The 20625-nt window shown below is 37.3% G+C and overlaps 1 protein-coding gene across 2 annotated transcripts in view; it reads left to right on the forward strand.

Moving 5' to 3' along the window:
* The window catches only part of LOC110835429 (integrin alpha-4-like), a 51849-nt gene that overhangs the window by 29660 nt on the left and 1564 nt on the right, over nucleotides 1–20625 (forward strand). The window contains exons 13-24 of one of the 2 annotated variants that reach the window (XM_022075631.2): nucleotides 484–605; nucleotides 1759–1828; nucleotides 3482–3641; nucleotides 5309–5531; nucleotides 7790–7953; nucleotides 8269–8350; nucleotides 8531–8635; nucleotides 10125–10473; nucleotides 11608–11704; nucleotides 13250–13382; nucleotides 17638–17700; nucleotides 18837–19256. In XM_022075631.2, coding sequence (XP_021931323.2) covers nucleotides 484–605; nucleotides 1759–1828; nucleotides 3482–3641; nucleotides 5309–5531; nucleotides 7790–7953; nucleotides 8269–8350; nucleotides 8531–8635; nucleotides 10125–10473; nucleotides 11608–11704; nucleotides 13250–13382; nucleotides 17638–17700; nucleotides 18837–18845 — 1577 coding nt within the window. In that variant the 3' untranslated portion in view covers nucleotides 18846–19256. Of the gene's footprint in view, nucleotides 1–483; nucleotides 606–1758; nucleotides 1829–3481; nucleotides 3642–5308; nucleotides 5532–7789; nucleotides 7954–8268; nucleotides 8351–8530; nucleotides 8636–10124; nucleotides 10474–11607; nucleotides 11705–13249; nucleotides 13383–17637; nucleotides 17701–18836; nucleotides 19257–20625 lie in introns of those variants that run through there. The other variant, XM_022075630.2, reaches the window with a different exon arrangement.

A 20625-nucleotide genomic window follows, 5' to 3' on the forward strand; every position in this document is an offset into this window, starting at 1 on the left:
AGCAAAAGACGATTTGTTTTGGTAACTATACTGGTCTTCAGGTTAGCGTTTTATTTAACAACGCTCTCACTAACTTAGACGAGGCTTACAGTACAAAATATTGAATGAATACGTGACTAATAAATAATGAACTATAAGGAATGTGGGAGGAGTTTGTCATAGACTAATTTAAAGTACTGTCCAGGAATTTTCTCTGGAGGGAATGGGGAAAATCACGAAAATCAATTCAGAATATGATTTGTGTCGACCACTGGTTTGCAATTTCTGGTTTATTACCCTGAAGATGAAGGTGTAATACTTTGTTTCAAAAACCTGATAACCGTCTGCAGGACGTAACACAAAAAGACCGCAACGAAATTTTCCAGAGTTAAATAAAGAAACCTTCAGGTAACACGTTCAGTTCTGTAATGTGCAACGTGAGAATGTTTTATTGGTGATTTGCGAGGCAGAGCTATAGATTCAATGCACACTTCCGCTTTACAGAAACGCGAGTTATCTTAACACTGGACAAAAATTACCAGAGGGTAACACCAAGGACTTTCACAGACGTGTTAACAGTTACAAAGAACGAAACCCAATGTATGGAGCACAGCGTGCGAATCGAGGTAAGTGTGATTCCTATTGCTGACTTTCCTTTATCTTCACAGGCTTTCCTTTGTCTTCGACGGTTTTCCTTTATCTTCGGGTTTTCCTTTGTCTTCGACAGTTTTCCTTTATCTTCGGGTTTTCCTTTGTCTTAGACGGTTTTCCTTTATCTTCGGGTTTTCCTTCGTCTTCGACAGTTTTCCCTTATCTTCGGGTTTTCCTTTGTCTTCGACGGTTTTCCTTTATCTTCGGGTTTTCCTTTGTCTTCGACGGTTTTCCTTTATCTTCGGGTTTTCCTTCGTCTTCGACAGTTTTCCTTTATCTTCGGGTTTTCCTTTGTCTTCGACGGTTTTCCTTTATCTTCGGGTTTTCCTTTGTCTTCGACGGTTTTCCTTTATCTTCGGGTTTTCCTTCGTCTTCGACTAGTTTTCCTTTATCTTCGGGTTTTCCTTTGTCTTCGACGGTTTTCCTTTATCTTCGGGTTTTCCTTCGTCTTCGACAGTTTTCCTTTATCTTCGGGTTTTCCTTTGTCTTCGACGGTTTTCCTTTATCTTCGGGTTTTCCTTTGTCTTCGACGGTTTTCCTTTATCTTCGGGTTTTCCTTCGTCTTCGACTAGTTTTCCTTTATCTTCGGGTTTTCCTTTGTCTTCGACGGTTTTCCTTTATCTTCGGGTTTTCCTTTGTCTTCGACGGTTTTCCTTTATCTTCGGGTTTTCCTTTGTCTTCGAAGGTTTTCCTTTTTCTTCGGGTTTTATTTTTATTTTTTGGTTCTAAAATGTGGCGATTGAAAAGCTGGTTTTTGAAATTACAATGTTACGTGATTTTAAATGGTGGAATGCTTCGAATCAAGTACATAACCTAACATTCAGGATGGTCACACGAGGACTAAAAAACATCAACTGTAGAATAGGTAAAAATGTAATAATGAAGTTGGTTTGTAAGATTTTGTTGTCTTTTTAACCACGCTGCTAGTAGCTTTGACAAAATACCGATGTATTTTTGTGGAGGATCTGAGGAAAACTATAAAGAACCTCAGTTATATATAGGCCTATGCATGTTTATGAATACGTCGTTACCACTGGCATATAAAGGGTTCAAAGACGCTGGTGGTCACTTTAAATTTTACGTCATGGACATTGTGAAATCCAACTCATATATTTAATATTTCCACAGAACTCTCTTCATGATTTCTCGAAACCTATCAACCTGATGATGAAATATTTACTGGATGACAGCTCGATTGGTGAGTATTTATACCAGCGTAGGGCCATAACTCATGCGGTTAATTCATGTTTTGATATGACACGCATAATTAAAGGCAAATATTCAGCCATTTATAGTCGCCATGCATTGGAGATTATAAGACGAATGGCGGAAAATGACAGCGGTTCTAAATTTTGGCGCCAGATGGAGGTAAGCGGTCACGTGCTCGGTACGTTCACCGTTGATACCTACGCAGAGGAACAGAGGGCTCCACAGTCGAATAGACAAGTCCTATCCTTACATTATTAATCAGCTCTGTAGAACAAAGTGTAATCGAAAATATAAATTTTATTTTCATGCAGTGATATTTATAATATCGAACGGAACTAATGGTTGTTAGCTGTTCATTTCGTTTATCTTTTAAATTAGTGTATTTGTATACTGGGCAGGGTTAATGAAAAAATTTTGATTAAAGGGTCAGGACATCAAGAAATTCTCTGATATTATGGCTCTATCTTATGTAGGTTAATAATTTAATGTCATTCTGCAAGTTTTTAATTCGTTGTCAGCGGAAAAATTTATCAGATATAAGGATTCAAAAACTTAGTATCTTTCTGTAATTTCGTCCACATATTTCTCGTTGTCCTGCTTACTTACTTAGGATACTTAGACGACGCGTTGAGCATCTGCGGGTCCCAACTTTTCGTTGGCTTTGATCTATTAGACAGTTGTTAGGACTCCTTAGACGAGTGATCAGCCCGTCGCAAGGCCTCTATCTGTACACAGAGACACGCGGACAAATATCCACGCCTTGAGTGGGATTCGAACCCACGGTCCCAGCGGCACAAGGCCCACGCCTCAGACCACTCGGCCACTGTAACGATTTTTCGTTGTCTTATTTCTTATAAAACGTCCTGTTTCAAAATCAGTGTTTGTTAAGCTTGTTTATAACACTGCAACAGGACAGGATAAACCATGTCGGGCAACGCTAGAACATTAATTACGTTAGGTAATATTTGTCTAAAGAGGAAGAAGAATAATTATTGTCTTAAATTGGCGAAGTATTATTTTAAGTTAACTGAAATTAAGTATATATTAAATCTTGTCCATCTAATCACAATAATTCTTATTAATATTAAAATATTACAATAATTAACATTTAAAATATTTAAAATATTAAATGATGTTCTTTATCGAAATATTCAATTTACATTAGACCATCATTTTTCATGTTTCACGACATGTTTCAGTTCCTAAAAGAACCATCCTCAGGTGTATATAATTATATAAAGCTTCAAAACGATAAATAATTCAGCATTTGCTAGGTTCCTTCCTCTAGGAACAAAAATGGCGGCTGTTTTAAAGACCCAGAGTTCAGATTCTATCACTTTGCTGATAAATGTATCTTAGCGACATATATTTTACATATACGATAATGAAAACGACGACTAGATTTTTTTATGTTTACAGCGGATTGTTTTAGGAAAAGATTAAACGAAACTTTTCTCATAAAATGACAGTAAAGTGTCGATTAAGGGTTTATTTGTTGTTGAGTTGTGGTTAGAAGTTTCTTTCAAATTTTCTACGCTTGTAAATTGATTTTCTTTTGTGTACTGATTCCACTCCTGCATTCCACATCACGATAAAACACTGTAAACAAATGTTTTCCTTTATTTCAAATGTCTTTCTACAGGTGATAATTTCTGCAAGTTCTGTCCAATGGTAGATCCCAAGAAACCATCTTCTGTAATCTCGGCGTTACCATATGCCACCGGCTGCCGTTCCAACATCACTTGCAAGCCAGACCTCAAAATCACAGCAAACTTCATCAACCATTTTGGGTGGTCACTGCCGTGAGTAAGAAGATGGCCGCTTCTGAGATGTACCGCCGTCTAGTCTAACTACACGGCGCTACAAACCAGAAGACAGCCATATTTGTTACAATAATGCCAAATCCTTCAGCTTTAGATATTACAGGTTTTCGCACTGATGCAGAAGCATTGTTCATGACCTCGACAACTTCCTTTAATCAATTTCTGTCCTCTGTGCGAACTAAATTTCGTTCCTTAAATACTAACACAGTTTACGAAGTTTGGGCTTCTGAGGTAACCGTTGATATATGCGATGTTTAAGGAGTTGAATTAACTCTCATTTTTGCGTGATTGGTTGTTATTGTACTGATAAATCATTTTTAGGTGCGTTACAGCGATGCTGAGCACCTATTATTATTCTTAAAATAAAAAACATAGGCATATAATGTCCAAAAATAAAATCATATTCCCTGTGTACAGATACAAAGAAAATATTTAAAAATATATATGAAACTCCTCGTATGTAAGTGTCTAGAAAAAATCAAATAAAATCACGAAATTAAATCTACGTGACGTGGTTTGTTATTCAGCTCAACGTCTGACTAAGTCTAACTAATAAACTGAATTGGTTTGGAAGCTATTAATCACTCACTTGGCCAATAAATTCTCAGCGTTTGATTAAACCAGAAGTTAAATTACTATGTTTACAACAGCCAATCACCGGTCTTTATGCCAAGGCAGATGGGTCGAATCCAAATTCCAAACCCGATTTTATTAAGATCCGTTTTAATATCATCTTCCCACCTACGCCTAGGTTTTTCGAATTGTTTCTTCCAAAAGACTTGCAAACCAAAATGTTGTTCACATTTTTCATGTACCCATACGCGCTACATGTCCTACCAATCTCATTTACCTTGATTTGATAGTTCTTGTAATATTTATTTACGAATTTAAATTTAAATTACGCCTTTAACGTACGTTCCTCACTTCATATAACAGACCAAGTCCTATGCCAATACAAAACTATACGTTTTAACGTAGTATTAATACATCTTAATATTTAAATTTTCAGTTATCAGTTAGAGACACAAGTAACCCTGAACTGGATGGTAGCAAATATTTCCTGAATTACATCTGCTCTTAATTTTTAATGAAATTTTGATATTTATTGCCACTCTGATATATTTTAACTTGTCACATTTTCGTAAAAGTTTTACTCATATTAATATAATAATTTTTTCCTGTAACCTAAATTAATGAAAACAAAGTAAGCCTAAAATATGTCTCAAGAAATCAATAAAACATGAGTACATTTCATTTATATAATACAGGCATACCTCGGAGATATTGCGGTTTAGGTTCCAGACCACCGAAATAAAACGAGTCACACGAATGTTTTGGTTTCCCAGTGCATATAAAAGTTATGTTTACGCTATAATGTAGTCTGTTAAGTGTGAAATAGCATTATGTCTAAAAAACAATGCGAGAATTACCGAAATGTGACGGAGAGACACGAAGTGAGCTCATGCTGTTGGAAAAATGACGTCGATAGACTTGCTCGACGCAGGGTTGCCACAACCCTTCAATTTGTAAAAAAAAAAAAAAAACGCAATATCTGCGAAGCGAAATAAAACGAGGTATGCCTCTACGATGTTTGTTGTCTTACAAGATTGAACCCTAGAAATAAACATTTACTGTGTGTGATCCAGGACTCCGCTGATATTCGGGTCTCAACCTTCTGTGACCATGAGGGTGTCAGTAGAAAACAATATGGAGCCAGCCTTCCTCGCCTATGCACAAATTTCTCTGCCATTTCCCTGTTCTCTTGTCCGTGTTCCAAATTCGTGTGAGACACTCAATGATAAAACTACGCCTGAATCTACGAATCAGCTGAAATGTCTAATGGGGAATCCTCTAGCTGAAGGAAAGAAGGTAAGCAGGTATTGTCTTTTGCTGTCTGTCGCTCGCTCGATCGATAATTGTATCAGGCGTCTGTGTCCTACGTGAACGATTAAATGCGAGCGGTGCGAGTTGCGTGGGTGAAGCGGAAATACTCAAACTGGCTGTTTGCGTGGCGCTGTCCTATGTTACAGCGAAGCGGTCGGCGACCAAAGCCGAGATCAAATATTTTGATATTTTCGCGCAGGTCGCTGCGCTGGCCAGTAAGGCGCATGCGCAAGAGAGCTCTGACTGTGCAGTACACGGAAGGGGCATGCGCAGGAAGACCGTGTGCTTCTATTGCAGTCTCTCACTGAGGACACAACAAGCGATTCCCTTACGAGGTGCGATCGGAAAGTTTTCAGACTGTGTCAAAAGAGGGCGAACCGGATGTAGTACGACCTTCTGCCGCTAGGGGGTGCGGCCTACATTCATAGTGAATTAGTGTGCCAGCCGGCATCATCGAATTAGCATTTGTTTCTTAGTTACGGGCGTTTTGGTAGTGCATTACACCGACCCTCCTGCGATTTCGGAATGGCATGTGCATCAAATTTTGCCAAAGACTCGCCAAAACGGCTACGGAAATCTATGAAATGCTAAAGCAAGCATTTGGGGAGTCCGCAATGGGTCGTGCACAAACTTTTGTGTGGCATTCACGTTTTAAAAATGGCCGAACCTCTGTCGATGATGACGAGCGTTCTGGACGACCATCTTCGAGCACAACGCCCGAAAATGTTACGAAGATCGACGTCGTTCCATCAACGACTTGTGCGACATTGTTGGGATAGGCTATGGGACCTGTCAGCTGATTCTAAAGGAAGAACTCCACATGCGACGCATCCTGTCTGAGGACCAGAAGCAGAATCAATCGACTTCTCGTTTGTCAGGAGCTCAAAGATCTTGCAAGAACCGACCCCAACTTCCTTTCTAAGCTCCGTGTGACTTCTTCCTCTTCCCAAAGATGAAAATTCAGCTAAAGGGAAGGAGATTTGAGACGATAGAAGAGATTCAGGCAGAATCGCAGATGGTGCTTGACAGGCTGACAAAGAAAGATTTCCAGGGATGCTTCCAGGCTTGGCAGCGGCGCTGGGATCGTTGTGTTCACTCCCAGGGGAACTACTTCGAGGGTGATGGATGAATTTAATACCTGAGATAAGTGTACGGGTTTTTATAGGCGCAGTCTGGAAACTTTCCGATCGCACCTCGTATGTCATTTGACACCCCATGCTGCTTATGCAGCTCGCACAGCTCGCTTCTTCTCGCTCACGTAGGACAAGAGGTGGCGAGTACCAACTCTTTCAACGCCATCAACTTTGCTCTGTAGATAAACATAAAGTTTGTAAGTCTTGAAAATGTTAAATTATTCATCCTAAGAATAGTATTTGCAGTGTAACAGAAAAGTACGGTATAAAAGAATAAAATAACAAGCAGGTCATTCCCCCCCCCCCCCCCCCCCGTATAAAAATTACACTTGTTACTAGGTCGCTTCTCACGCCAGCTGGTCTAAAGCTGTTGAGGTACGAGAATGGTGTGTTATCCAACGTTACTTCGCATCGAAATCATTTGTTATTGTTCAAGAAGAATTTATCAATGCATATGCTGACACGGAAGTACCGAGCAAGACGAAATTACACCGATAACATTTTAAAAAAAAAATAGAAAGTGTTTGTGTATGGCAAGTACTCGTAGAGCGAGAAACCAGCTGAAATTACGCGATTATCGATTTCAAGCATCGTTCCAACTGTGATAAACTGGATGCGGGTAAAATAATTCATATAGCATATTTACCGAAACAAAAATGGTTTCGAACAAATACTGCACGGAAATAACTTGCATTTTACACCCCCAATAAACATTTCAGTGTTTATATTTGTTTAGAAATTATTAAACAAAAGGAGTTTTGTGCTGTCGCCATCTCGTAACTCGAGATATCTCGATCGATTAATAAAATATTGTAATCGATATACCTGTTAGTTTGCCTCACCTGTTTTTTTACGATCCAAAGGGGCCTTCAAAACTTAGGATACACGAATTCAAAGCGAGACGATTTACCATTACCATTTTATAAATAAAAAATGTGATTCTTTGGCTTTTTATACTGTTTCTGTATATTATTCTCTTTGAATTCCGTCAGTTTGTTCGATAAAATGTTTTGGAAATGGTGCCTTACTGTGTTTCCTGACTATATTACGGCAGTCGTCCATTATATATGCCTTTAAATGCGACGTATACATTTGCTTTGCTTTATGCAGAATACCATGGATTTGGAAGTAGATATACAAAAAGTAGAGAGCGGAACGGACATGATTGTGTTCAGTTTGATGGCGACGAGCGCTGGTACGGAAATGAACCCTAGCGACAACTTCAAGAACTTATCATTACAACTCACAACGCTGACGGACATCGGTTTAACAGGGCAAGTTAATTACACTATCTAATATTTTACCCAATTTAACTGAATTACAGATAGTATGAAATATTGTTTCGTTTAAACTAATGTTATTTTAACGATGCTGTTTCACCTGCAGAATACCCTGTCAGATTTTGGGTATCTCAAATGTATTATTTTTGTCCAGTTGAATTCTGAGACTGGATGGCATCTGTTTACCATTCATAAACATCTTCATATTTCATTTGATGCAATAAAACTTTAGCAGGATAATATATAATATGTAAGTTCTGATAAAATTGTGTTTGAATAAGAAATTATAGTGTAATTCACCGTTTCTAGGTATGCAGATAGAGATGGAATTGTTTATGCAAAACAGAACAAACCAAATGATACACAGACGGAATTCCTTCATGTTTACGAGGTAAGTACTACCCAGAAGACAGCCATCTTCTGGCAATGGATTTTATAAGGCCCTGAATGAAAAAGCGGTTGCCCGGTATATAACAATTTTTCAAGCTAGACTAACCGCCAACTTGGAAGTTATTGAGGTACATAATGTTTTACAAATGTTGTTTGGTTTAATTTTGTTGATCATTTGCAGTTCACGAACTTCGGTCCGAGTCCTTTGAAGAAAGTGGAACTCGTATTCGAAATTCCTCTATCACATGCAGCCGCCAAAGACTTATTTGAACTCTATAAAATTGAGGTTCGTATTCTTACGTACACACAACAGGCCTCCTTGAAGATGACTTATTATTGGAAATTTGAGATGTATGGATTAATGAAGGGATCTTTAGTACGGATTCCGTCGTAATAGATTTACAACTGATAACATTTTCTACATTCGCCGGTCAACAGTCCAACAACTGTTTTATAGACTTCAAGAAAGTCTATGACTCAGTTAAAAGAGAAGCTGTTTATAATATTTTATTTAATTTGCTTCAGCCACGGTGGTCTAGCGGTTAGAACGCTGGCCTTGTAATCCTGGGGTCTCGGGTTCGATTCCCGGCGGTGCCCGAATTTATAACTTGTGTTGGACAAGGCCGTGATCTAGGCAACACGGAGTTTTCCTCCGGGGGCTTCCCCGGTTTCTCCGTGGCATCCCAACAATTACTCCATTCACACACAGAAGAAGGCAATGGCAAACCACTTCTGGATCATCTGCCAAGAACGTATATGAACAGGTCCCAGTCTGAGAAAAGGATGGAAGGATCCTGTTCATATGGACCTGTCGTAAGACAGAACACTAAATAAAATAAAAATACCTAAGAAGCTATTCAGGCTACTTAAAGAAGTGTCTATGTGAAACTTCTAGCAAAATTCGTGTAGGTAAATATCTCTCCGACACATTTCCTATTCACAATGACCTGAAACAAGGAGATGCTTTATCGTCGATGCTTTTAAATTTCGCCTTGGAATATGCCATCAGGAAACTCGATGAAAATCAGGGCGGTTTTTAATTGAATGGGACACATCGGCGTTCGGTCTTTGCAGATAATATTAATCTGTTGGGCGATAATATAAATATTATAAAAACAAACAGAGAAACACTCTTAAGGGCTAGTTGGGATATTGATCTAGAAATAAATGCAGAAAAGACAACGCATATGATCACGTCTCGGCATGAGAATTCAGGACAAAACCAGAATATAATTTTAACTGATAAATCGTTAAAAATGCGACAGAATTCAAGAACTTGGGGACGATATTAACAAGTCAGAATGACACTCATGATAAAATTAAGAACAGATTAAATTTAGGGTATGCTTTGCTATCATTCAGTCCAAATGTTTTGTCTTCCCGTCTCATACCAAGAAAACTAAATATTAAAATTCACAAAAATTTAATTTGCCGGTTGTGGTGTATGGGTGCGAAACTTGGTCTCTCACTTTTATTTAACCACCTAATAATCTTTGAAGAAGACAATCCTACATGTTATGAAACCAAACGTCACAAACATGTTCTGCGTACAATTCCTTATAGTCTTATAAGTTTAAAGAAAACTGATTGTGGGTTACATGGCACCATGGTGTGTACGAAAGACATTTTGAGGTACATGTACTCTATACACAGAATACAAAAATTAAATCAATCCATTGGAGAATGCGTGTTTATTGGTGAATTAAAAAATGTACACAACAATTTTCCAATGAATTATGTTTATTTTAAAGCTTCGATCTTTTTCGTATTTCCAGACAGTGAACGATTCGAAAATTGTAACATGTGAGAGATCTGACGTCAATATTTCCACCACTGTAGAAGACGCAACAGCCGATAATCAGAGCACATCGGGGGATAAGTACACCACAGAAAGTAGCAACAGTTCCGAACTTGAGGACACAGTTCAAAACCTTCGAGCCCACAACATCGAACCAGTCCTGGTGGCACCGAAGGGAAATCTTCCGGAGGACAGAACATTTTCCATCAACTGTGAGCAACCAGATACTACGTGCGTCACTGTACGATGTAGTATCGATGGATCGATCGACGAAAAATCCAAGACAGAATTAAATATAATAATGTTGGCTAATTTAGAGAATTTAGGTGAGCTCACGTTTTATTTGTATGATTCCGCGGCTGAAAGTAGGTCTTCTTGTGTCTGACTGGCAAATTGAGTTCTTAACCTATCAGTAATACTCAGATTATGAAGAAAAATATTCAGTTAGCCTAATATAATAAATCCTGTAATTCCTTAAAGCACATTTGTGTCTTACTGAACCATGTATTTTAGTCGTCGAATTTTTTACAGAATAATCAACGCTCATTTCCCTAATCAGGATAAGCCAAATTGGTCTTTGTGTTGACGAAGCATCGTATCTTAATTTACATTTAGGCAGTTTCTAAAATAAACTCCGTGTTTTAAACATAACATGAAATCTCATATAATCGCCAACTACCATTTTACGTACTCTTATGAATCAAATTAGTCTAACGCTAAAATAACATTTGTTCCACTGTTCTCTGTGGATAAGAGTTCTTGAGAAACGAATAGGCACTACATTAGTCAAGAATTATCTCCCCCTTTTCAGCTAATAAGTCAATTTTTATTCAAATTCGCCCAGATTACCAGAGGCAACGTCACCTTTACGTGGTTAATAATATTTACGTCGGTAACAACGTCTCACAGCCAGTGTAATGTAAGGGTTTATCAGGAAATAAACGTGCATTAGAGACTTAAGGCTTTGTTAATATTAAAACTATAGAATTTCTCGATTTAAATCAACAGAAATTTGGACAACTTCATATTTATTACTCATAATTTATAAAAATACAAATTAAACTCAGGATATAAATATTTAAACGAATATATTAGATTATTCGTTTTTGTCTGTCCTTCTGTCGTCACATAGCGAATCGAAAATGGCTGAATGGATTTTCATTTATGACGTCATCACTTAGTCAGAAACCTCACTCACTCAGAGATTCTCGACCCCAGACAATTCATATACCTCTGGTACAATTGGAGAAGGCCAGAACTCAAATTGTGACAAATGTACAAGATTTGTTATGATATGCGTGTATTTTTTAAAATTCTTTAAATTAAATATAGTTTGTTAGCCTTCTTCGTAATTTGGACGTGATTTTGATTTTGTAAACCGATGTTATCAATAATGATATTAATTGTGTGTGGGCATAATTTATTAATAACTTACTTAAGTACAAAAACGGATGTTTCAGAATCTTCTCTGGGGGACAGAGAAATTGTCCTTTTCTCTACAAGTGGTAGATCGACTATCCATAGTCCATCAAACGTACAGCAGACAGAGAAAAACAGGTGAGTAGCGATGCGTCAAGACCTCAAGGTCTTCAGTGACATCTGTCGGCGTTTGCATGAACGCTTACCTCCATTTTAACATTGGCTATATTTCAAAATAAATTTTAAAATAGTTGTATACTGGTATATTTCTCCGTGCAGTCAGGTAGATATTAACGGACGTTTCAGTTATGCTTAACCTATTGCCTGCATCATCGCGGCCTGATGATAGAGGCAGTAAGAACCTCTGTAACATCGGTCAGTATTTTACCAGACTATAGTCCACGATATCTCAGAACACATTCGTAATCGCCTCCATTAAAACTTGAAATCCCAAACAAAAAAATATGAATTTCGAATTATTTAAAGTTATAGAACATCCAGTAACTCTGTAGAATAAATATGAAGTCTCGTGTTAGCTCACTTAATCTGGCAAATACTTGCTTAATTTATGTATATATTTTATTTATTTATATACTGGTAATTCAGCAGAGTAAACAGTGAATTTATTCCAGCATTTATCGGATGAGAATTTCCTGACGTTAGTAACTTAAAACTTAATCCTCTTGTAAACTGCTTTAACAACCATTTTTTTTTTTTGGGGGGGGGGGGGTTGATTGAGATGTTTCCTCTACGTCTTTCCTCCACATACAAAATGGTTAAGTATGATTACGTATTTCGAATTAGATTCCAGTACTCCTCTCAAACTTACCCCTTACACATATTTTATTATCGAAAGATGGCAGTGTTGTACACTGTTCTGTCAGTCCTTCAATCTTAACCTTAAAATTTTTTAGCAGTGAACGTATCGAGTATTAGTTGTAAATTCTGCCACTACACGCAATAGTTAAAAGTCGCAGTGACGTAGGCAGGTGATGTGCGCATGCGTAACCCATCTGTCGCCGAGTCTAGAACATTCGTCTTCAGTACAAATTTATTTCTCACGCGTGTCAGTAGCTTTCCGCTGTCCGCAGCATCGTTATTCATTTATTTGTATCATTATTACTGGCTTCTCATAACGTCCAGTATGTTAAAGTATTACAAGTAAAGTTTACATAATATTAGAACAAGCACGTGGCTTCCCAGGCTGCATAAATCACAGGGACTTACGTACTGTATATTTTTTTATGAAACTGGTGTCTGGTAATATTTTATATGCAGCTCAGATGCTTGTTAATACGTAGCTCTAAAACGTTTATCTATTGGCATAGTTCATCGAATGACAGGAAGATTAGAAACCAGTTGTACTCCAGTTTTGGTGTGACTCCGAGCCGAGATTTTAATTGTGAACCCCAGACTTTCGAAGCAAGAGTGAAGTTAACAAAACAGTGATTGATCACAAACACCCCTTGGGGGGCTGAGGTCTAATATTTGACGTTCAGTTTTTCTGATGTGTCTTTCCACGGATGTTGTTCACCTCTAAAACGTCGGTCGGTATCTACCAGACTACACTGTGCAACATCTCAGAAGACAGCCATATCCTTCTAACAATCATTTGTGACGTACTCAGGAAGATCTTGATCTTAAACATCGTGCAGGAGTTAAGAGTAATTAATTTTTTTACAGACCTGATAACGCCAAAGTCACTACAACATTTCACGGGAAAATTAAGGAACTCGGATTTAATTATGCGTTACTTGGCTGGGCAGTTGGAGGTTCTTCCCTGCTACTTATCTTCATCGTCATAATCCTCTGGATGGTAAAGTATTAATACTATATTTCTTTATAGTTATTAATTTTTGTAAATAATTAGGAAGAGTCTATCATTGTAACTGTAAGCAGCGCTGTCAGACATCTTTGTCTCACTCAGTTTATATTGCGTGTTGTCCATGCTGTGTTTTTTTTATCTGACGGTGTGTAAACTTTAAGATACGAAAGTTTCGGAAAAAATGTTGCTTCCATCTTCAGGACCTTAGATGGTAGGGATTTCTTATCTTCCCTATACTTGCTACATACCCTGCCCATCTTAAAGTCAGGATTTGTAATTTGATAAATGAACGTCAAATTAAATTGTTTTATTTGTAGTTTATACCTTCTCGAAGGTATCACCACCTTGTCGAAGGCAATCTGCCGGGTGAGGAGGCTTGCGTGCTCAAATGACCCTTAGGGCTATGCCGGCCTGAGCTTCGGCTCATGGTAGGGTCACCCAAGCCGGACAGGTCTAAGGAGATGCGCTAGACTAAGAGTGATACCCTGGTCCTCCAGGTTGGGGGTTGGGTGTAGGGCTAACAACCTTTCACCTTTAAAAAAAATATGTGTTACGAAAAAATCAACCAAGCCTCGGATCAGGACGGACTCTTTGGCACGACCACGGCAATTGAAAAAGGACATGAGATTTGGTACTTGGAACATTAGGAGCCTCTATAGGGCTGGGGCACTGAAATCAGTGTGTAGGGAATTAGGGAATTATAAGTTAGACTTAGTGGCAGTGCAGGAAGTGCGATGGGAGGGGGAGGGCATGATCCCAGTGGACAATTTTACATTTTTCTATGGAAAGGGGAATGACAATCATCAGCTAGGGACGGGTTTTTTTGTTCATAGCAGAATTAGGGCAGCAGTTAAGAGAGTAGAATTTGTTAGTGACAGGTTGTCTTACGTAATTTTGGAAGGACGTTGGTGCGACATCATTGTCCTTAATGTTCATGCCCCAACTGAAGACAAAAGCGATGATATCAAGGATAGCTTTTATGAAGAATTGGAATCAGTATTTGATACATTTGGCAAGTATCACATGAAAATTCTGCTAGGAGATTTCAATGCAAAAATTGGGAGGGAGGATATCTTCAAACCCACAATAGGCAGCGAGAGTCTCCATGCACTTAGTAATGATAACGGTCTTAGAGCAGTAACCTTCGCTACGTCAAAAGATTTAATTGTAAAAAGTACAAAATTTCCACACCGTGATGTTCATAAATACACTTGGACTTCTCCAGATGGCAGAACACACAATCAAATAGATCATGTTTTAGTAGATAAGAGAAGGCAGACAAATGTAATTGATGTGAGATCATTCAGAGGAGCAGATTGCGACACTGATCATTATCTGGTGGTAGCAAAAGTGAGGGAGCGGCTTTCAGTAAGTAGACGAACTAAACAAAATTTTGACACAGAAAGATTTGATTTGAAAAAATTAAGTGAGGGAGAGGCAAAGGAACAATATCAAGTTGAAATTTCGAATAGGTTTCAAATTTTAGAGGCAAATGAGGATAATGAAAGTGTGGACATCAACAGGGAGTGGGAAAATGTCAGAAACTGCATCAAAATTTCAGCAAAAGAGAAACTAGGATACTACAGGAGAAAGCAAAATAAACCGTGGTTTGATGAAGAATGTTCAAAATTAATAGATCGAAGGAAGCAAACAAAATTTCAATGGTTGCAGAACCCAAACAAAACAAATGCGGATAATCTATGTAACGTGAGACGTGAGGCTAGTAGAACCTTTAGGACTAAGAAAAGGGAATACCTGAAGGGCAAAATTGCTGAACTTGAGACAAATAATAAGGAAAAAAACATCAGAGACCTGTACAGAGGCATTAATAACTTTAAGAAAGGATATCAACCCCAGACCAATTTGGTAAAGGATGATAGTGGCAAGTTGCTTGCAGATCCAATAAAAATTGTGAATAGGTGGAAAAATTTCTTTAGCGAGCTCTTAAATGTTCATGATACTGGTGATATTAGACAGATTAAAATGCATACAGCTGAACTGTTGGTGCCAGAACCTAGCTTAGATGAAGTGGAACTAGCCATTGGGAAGTTGAAAAGTTATAAATCTCCAGGAATTGACCAGATTCCGGCCGAATTAATTAAAGCAGGTGGCAAAGGGTTGCATATGAGGATCCATAAGCTTATTCAGTTAATTTGGGATAAGGAAGAGATGCCACAACAGTGGAAGGAATCCATAATTATTCCTATTCATAAGAAGGGGGACAAGACTGAGTGTGGTAATTACCGAGGAATATCGCTGCTATCAACCTCATACAAAATTCTATCCAACATTCTTTTGGCAAGATTAACCCCATATGCGAATGAAATTATTGGGGATCATCAGTGTGGGTTCAGACGAAACAGATCAACGATTGATCAGATCTTTTGCATCCGTCAGATACTAGAGAAAAAATGGGAGTTCGGTGGGACCGTACATCAGTTATTTATAGATTTCAAAAAAGCCTATGACTCTGTGAAGAGAGAAGTGCTATATAATATTCTTATTGAATTTGGTATACCAAAGAAGCTAGTGGGTCTAATAAAAATGTGCTTAAATGAAACCTGTAGCAAAATTCGAGTAGGTAAATATGTATCTGAGACATTCCTCATCAAGAACGGTCTAAAACAAGGAGATGCTTTGTCTCCCTTGCTCTTTAACTTTGCGCTAGAATACGCCATCAGGAAGGTCCAAGGTAGGCAGGAGGGTTTGCAATTGAATGGGACACATCAGCTATTGGCATATGCTGATGATGTTAATTTATTGGGGGACGATATAAATACAATAAAGAGGAACGCAGAAGTTTTACTAGAGGCTGGTAGACAAGTGGGGCTGGAAGTAAATTCAGAAAAAACTAAGTACATGTTAGTATCTCGTCATCAGAAGACAGGCGGGCAAAATTATCTTAGGGTGGCTAATAAATCCTTTGAAAGGGTTACAAAGTTCAAATATTTGGGAACAACAATAACAAATCAAAATGATACTTGTGAGGAAGTTAGGAGGAGACTAAATTCCGGAAATGCTTGCTACTTCTCAGTCCAAAATATTTTGTCTTCCCGTCTGATTTCTAAGAACCTGAAAATTAAAGTATACAAAACAATAATCTTGCCTGTTGTTTTGTATGGGTGCGAAACATGGTCTCTCACTCAGAGGGAGGAACACAGATTGCAGGTGTTTGAGAATCGGGTGTTGAGGAGGATATTTGGGCCTAAGAGGGAAGACGATGGGGCGTGGAGAAAACTGCACAATGACGAGCTTAAAAATCTGTACTGCTCCCCCAGTATTGTCAGGGTGATTAAGTCGAGAAGAGTGAGATGGGCAGGACATGTAGCGCGCATGGATGGGACAAGAGGTGTGCACCGGGTACTGGTTGGGAAACCTGAAGGGAAGAGACCGCTGGGGAGACCTAGACGTAGATGGGAGGATAATCTCAGGCGGGATCTATGGGAGATAGGAGTTGAAGGAAACTGGATTTTGTTGGCCCAGGACAGGGTCCGGTGGAGGGCTTTGGTTAATTCGGTGATGAACCTTCGGGTTCGGTAAGCCATCTAGTTAGTTAGTTTTATTTGTAGTTTATATATTGAATAGAATTGAATTGAATTGAATAATGACCCTCTGAGGGGCTTCGACTATGCGACATAATGGAAGTTGATTCGATCACATGACCACAGTTAATTTGAATTGTAAAAATTAAATTACTGTTGTAGATATTAATAATATTTATGTAAAAGTTTATTTTACGATAAGAGGTTTTTAGAAAAATTATAAATATTAATTTTACGTTTATGTAAAGTAGAAGTTGTAAGCCCATCGAATAGACACGTGTGTCAGAACAAACTCACACTTTGTTTTAAGGAACTTATACCAAGTTTATCAGACTCCCATTTTAATGCATGAATAGCAGATTTACAGATAGAATTTTCAGAGTCATGGCCTTACTACGAGTTGAATAATTACAAGGTCCATTAGGCAGTTAGTTTTAAGTTAGAATGGCTATAACTAAGTCTATGGTGGTTATTTATAATTATCTAACTCCTTCCAGTAGAGTCGTTTTTGAGATGTTGATAGTCAATGAAATTCCAACATTTTCTGGAAACCAATGGTTCATTATCCTGAGCTGTCTGAGCCAGTGAGTGGCCCATAACAAAACCCTGAAGATGGAAGCGATATGCCTCTCCGAAAAGTTCGTGCAACAAAGCAGAGAACTATAATTCTTTTATATCTTCTTTTATATTTTATTATATTTCAGTTTGGATTTTTTAAGAGGAAGCGACCAGGGGCACAGTATAAAGCACTCTTGAAAAGAAATGTGGTAAGAATATTTATTCTTTTTTCCATACCGAGATTTTAATTTTAAATACTCTACGTTGCTTGCATAAGAATTTAGATTCTTGACGAAATTTCAGTTTGAATACTATTATATATAATCGCTAAATATAACCACCACGTAATTTGATATTAGTTAACCCGAAATATCGCAGTTGTAGTGAATTAATCCGCCCATTTTTGGTTCCTAAAATAAATATCGATTATTTTCTTAAGTTTCTTCAGACTGACCTGTGTTAGATATGAAAAACTGATGTGTTTGGCTGGAAGTCACAGCTAGCCCGCGAAATGGCATATAACCAACCCAGAATTTATTATATAGGCCTATTAAAAACCATGATCGTACGATAGAAGTCCATTCGAATATCTTTTGAGAATAGTCATAAAAATGGCATTATTGAATTACGTACGTTTGTCTTATGGGTTGACTGGTAGAAGCTTACCAACTTTACAGAGGTCCTTGCTGCTCCACTCATCGCCCTGATGATAGAGGCAGCAAAGACCTCTGTAACACTTTTAAACACCAGTCTACACGACGCTATAAAGTAGAATACAGCCATCTGCTTATTCACCGCCGTAAAAAACCCACACATTCCACTACGTTTTTGTATCGTTTTAAAAGTGAATAACTTTGAATGTTGGTACGCATACAAGTCGATACGGCATCTCGACCCAAAACACAGCTATCGATATTGAAGGGCTAGTGTTAGATATACGTAGATAGGATATTTTTTAGTCGAGACACGTTTAATATTTATATTACTAATATTCTATAGAATTTATGTATATTTAAATAGATTTAACTTAATTTATACGTACATTTCTCAGTCAGTAGAGACATAAAGCAATCTCAGGGTATATGACTTATGAAAGTTTACTTTTATTACAGGCCTCTATATATATATATTAATCTGAGTGTTTTTATAATGGAGCCACTTATTTATAAATTGATATTAGTTGAAGAGTTGTGTCACAGTTTTCTCAGGAGAATTAATTATACTTATTCGCTGTGAAAGCTTCAGGCCATAAACCCCTGAGATAATGTTATGAGTAGTTTCACTGTTTACGAACATGTCTTATTAATTAAAATCTAACAGTCATTTATAATGTTCTATTTAACAGGACGATTAAGAACTACATTTAATCACGAAGAACTTTGAGGTACTGAGATGTCAAACAAGTTTTTTAATATCAGATGAAGATATTTTTATCCAATGGGGCCTCTAATCGGGGGCATTTTTGTAGGAAGGATCCTTCAAATTATTTTTGTACTGACCGTACGCGAACTTCATGTGAATAGTTTACTACGAAATGACAAGTGTTCCGTATAAGGTAGTTTAGGAATAGTGTTACTTTATTTTGTTTAGTGTACTGTAGTTTAGTTCAATTCACATTGATTTGTTTATGTCACAATGAGTTTTTAAACGCAATTTTTAATTATATGTACAACCTATTTTAATATTCAGTAACTTCCCATTTTGGCCACAGTGTGTATTTAAGAGTTTTATATATTTATCAAGAATAAAGACCAATAATTTACAAGACAGAATTACATAATTTATAATTCTAATCCCGGAATTAATTTCCGATGATCTCAGGTGTTGAGACTGCAAACCTACAGCGTCTTTTGGTGTGGTGATTAATGAATAATTAATATTGAGCTCGAAAGGACATGGAAGGAATTTAAGTCATACTTGATGGACATCTGACGAAGGATTGCACATAGGATATTACATTTGAGTTTATATGGATTATACACCTGAAGATGGTTTATTTAGAACCGAAACATGTAGTGTAAAATATGATGCTCTAATGTAAATCGAACATTTCGATAGAGAGGATCATTTTAATATATTTTAAATATTTAAATGTTAATTGTAATATTTTAATATTTAATAATAATATTTTATTGTGATTAGACTGATAAAATTGAACAAGTATATATTCAACACAATATGACGCAACATTATCATCTCATGAATTTAAGTCACTATACTGCATTTAACTTGTAGTGACTGAGGAAAATTATGAAATAACCTTATGATAGTCGCTCCCCAGATCGTGATTTGAACCTGCGACATCCCGAATACAAAACAGGCTGCTTTGGGAAGTTATGATGCATCGCCCTGAAATTACGTAGTTAATAGAATAATTTTGTTTCCGATGTAGAGTTAGAATCATCAAAGTAATTTAGTAGGCTAGTAATCGAAACGAGCGTGAATTATGTTGTTATTCTGGGTTTTCATCTCGTGTAGACTCATTGGTAGATGCTAACGTTTCGGATAAACATATTACATCCATCTTCATGGCCGTAAACACTGAGATGGTATGTTTCTCCGAAACGCTGGCCATCTGCCGGTGAGCCTACAAGGCTCCAAAATCCAGAACAGTATTGCTATCCCACCGACGTAAACTCAGGTCTTAAAAATTAATGAAGGAATTTATAAGATAGTATAATTGCGTCATATTGTGAATCAAATATTAAATTAATTATTCGGTTTTTGTCCTTCTAATCACAATTATATTTAAAATTTACAAATAAGATAATTAAAATATTATTTTATGTTCCACATCGAATAATCGATTTACATTTGGAACATTTTTACAACATGTTTCGGTTTCATCGAACCATCTTCAGGTGTAAAATTATATCAACAAACTTAAAACTCAATTACAATTTCTGTTGTGTAGCATTTTGGTGATGTTTTCTGGTGATGTTCATATCCAGATTATTTTCATATATTGGAGCGAATGTATTGTTTTGAAGTGAAATGCTTTTGATGTTCTACATCGGCCTGCAATACAAATAATTTAAAGAAACACTTATGAATACGAAAGGATATAGAAAACAAAATAATATATTGGAAAGTAAAATTGAACATACCAAAGATACATCTTAATGTGTCTGGAA

This window comes from Zootermopsis nevadensis, unplaced genomic scaffold, assembly GCF_977971745.1.
Source record: "Zootermopsis nevadensis isolate Lab colony 2312 unplaced genomic scaffold, Znev_1.0 Znev_ptg000005l, whole genome shotgun sequence".
NCBI classification, from domain to species: Eukaryota; Metazoa; Arthropoda; class Insecta; order Blattodea; family Termopsidae; genus Zootermopsis; species Zootermopsis nevadensis.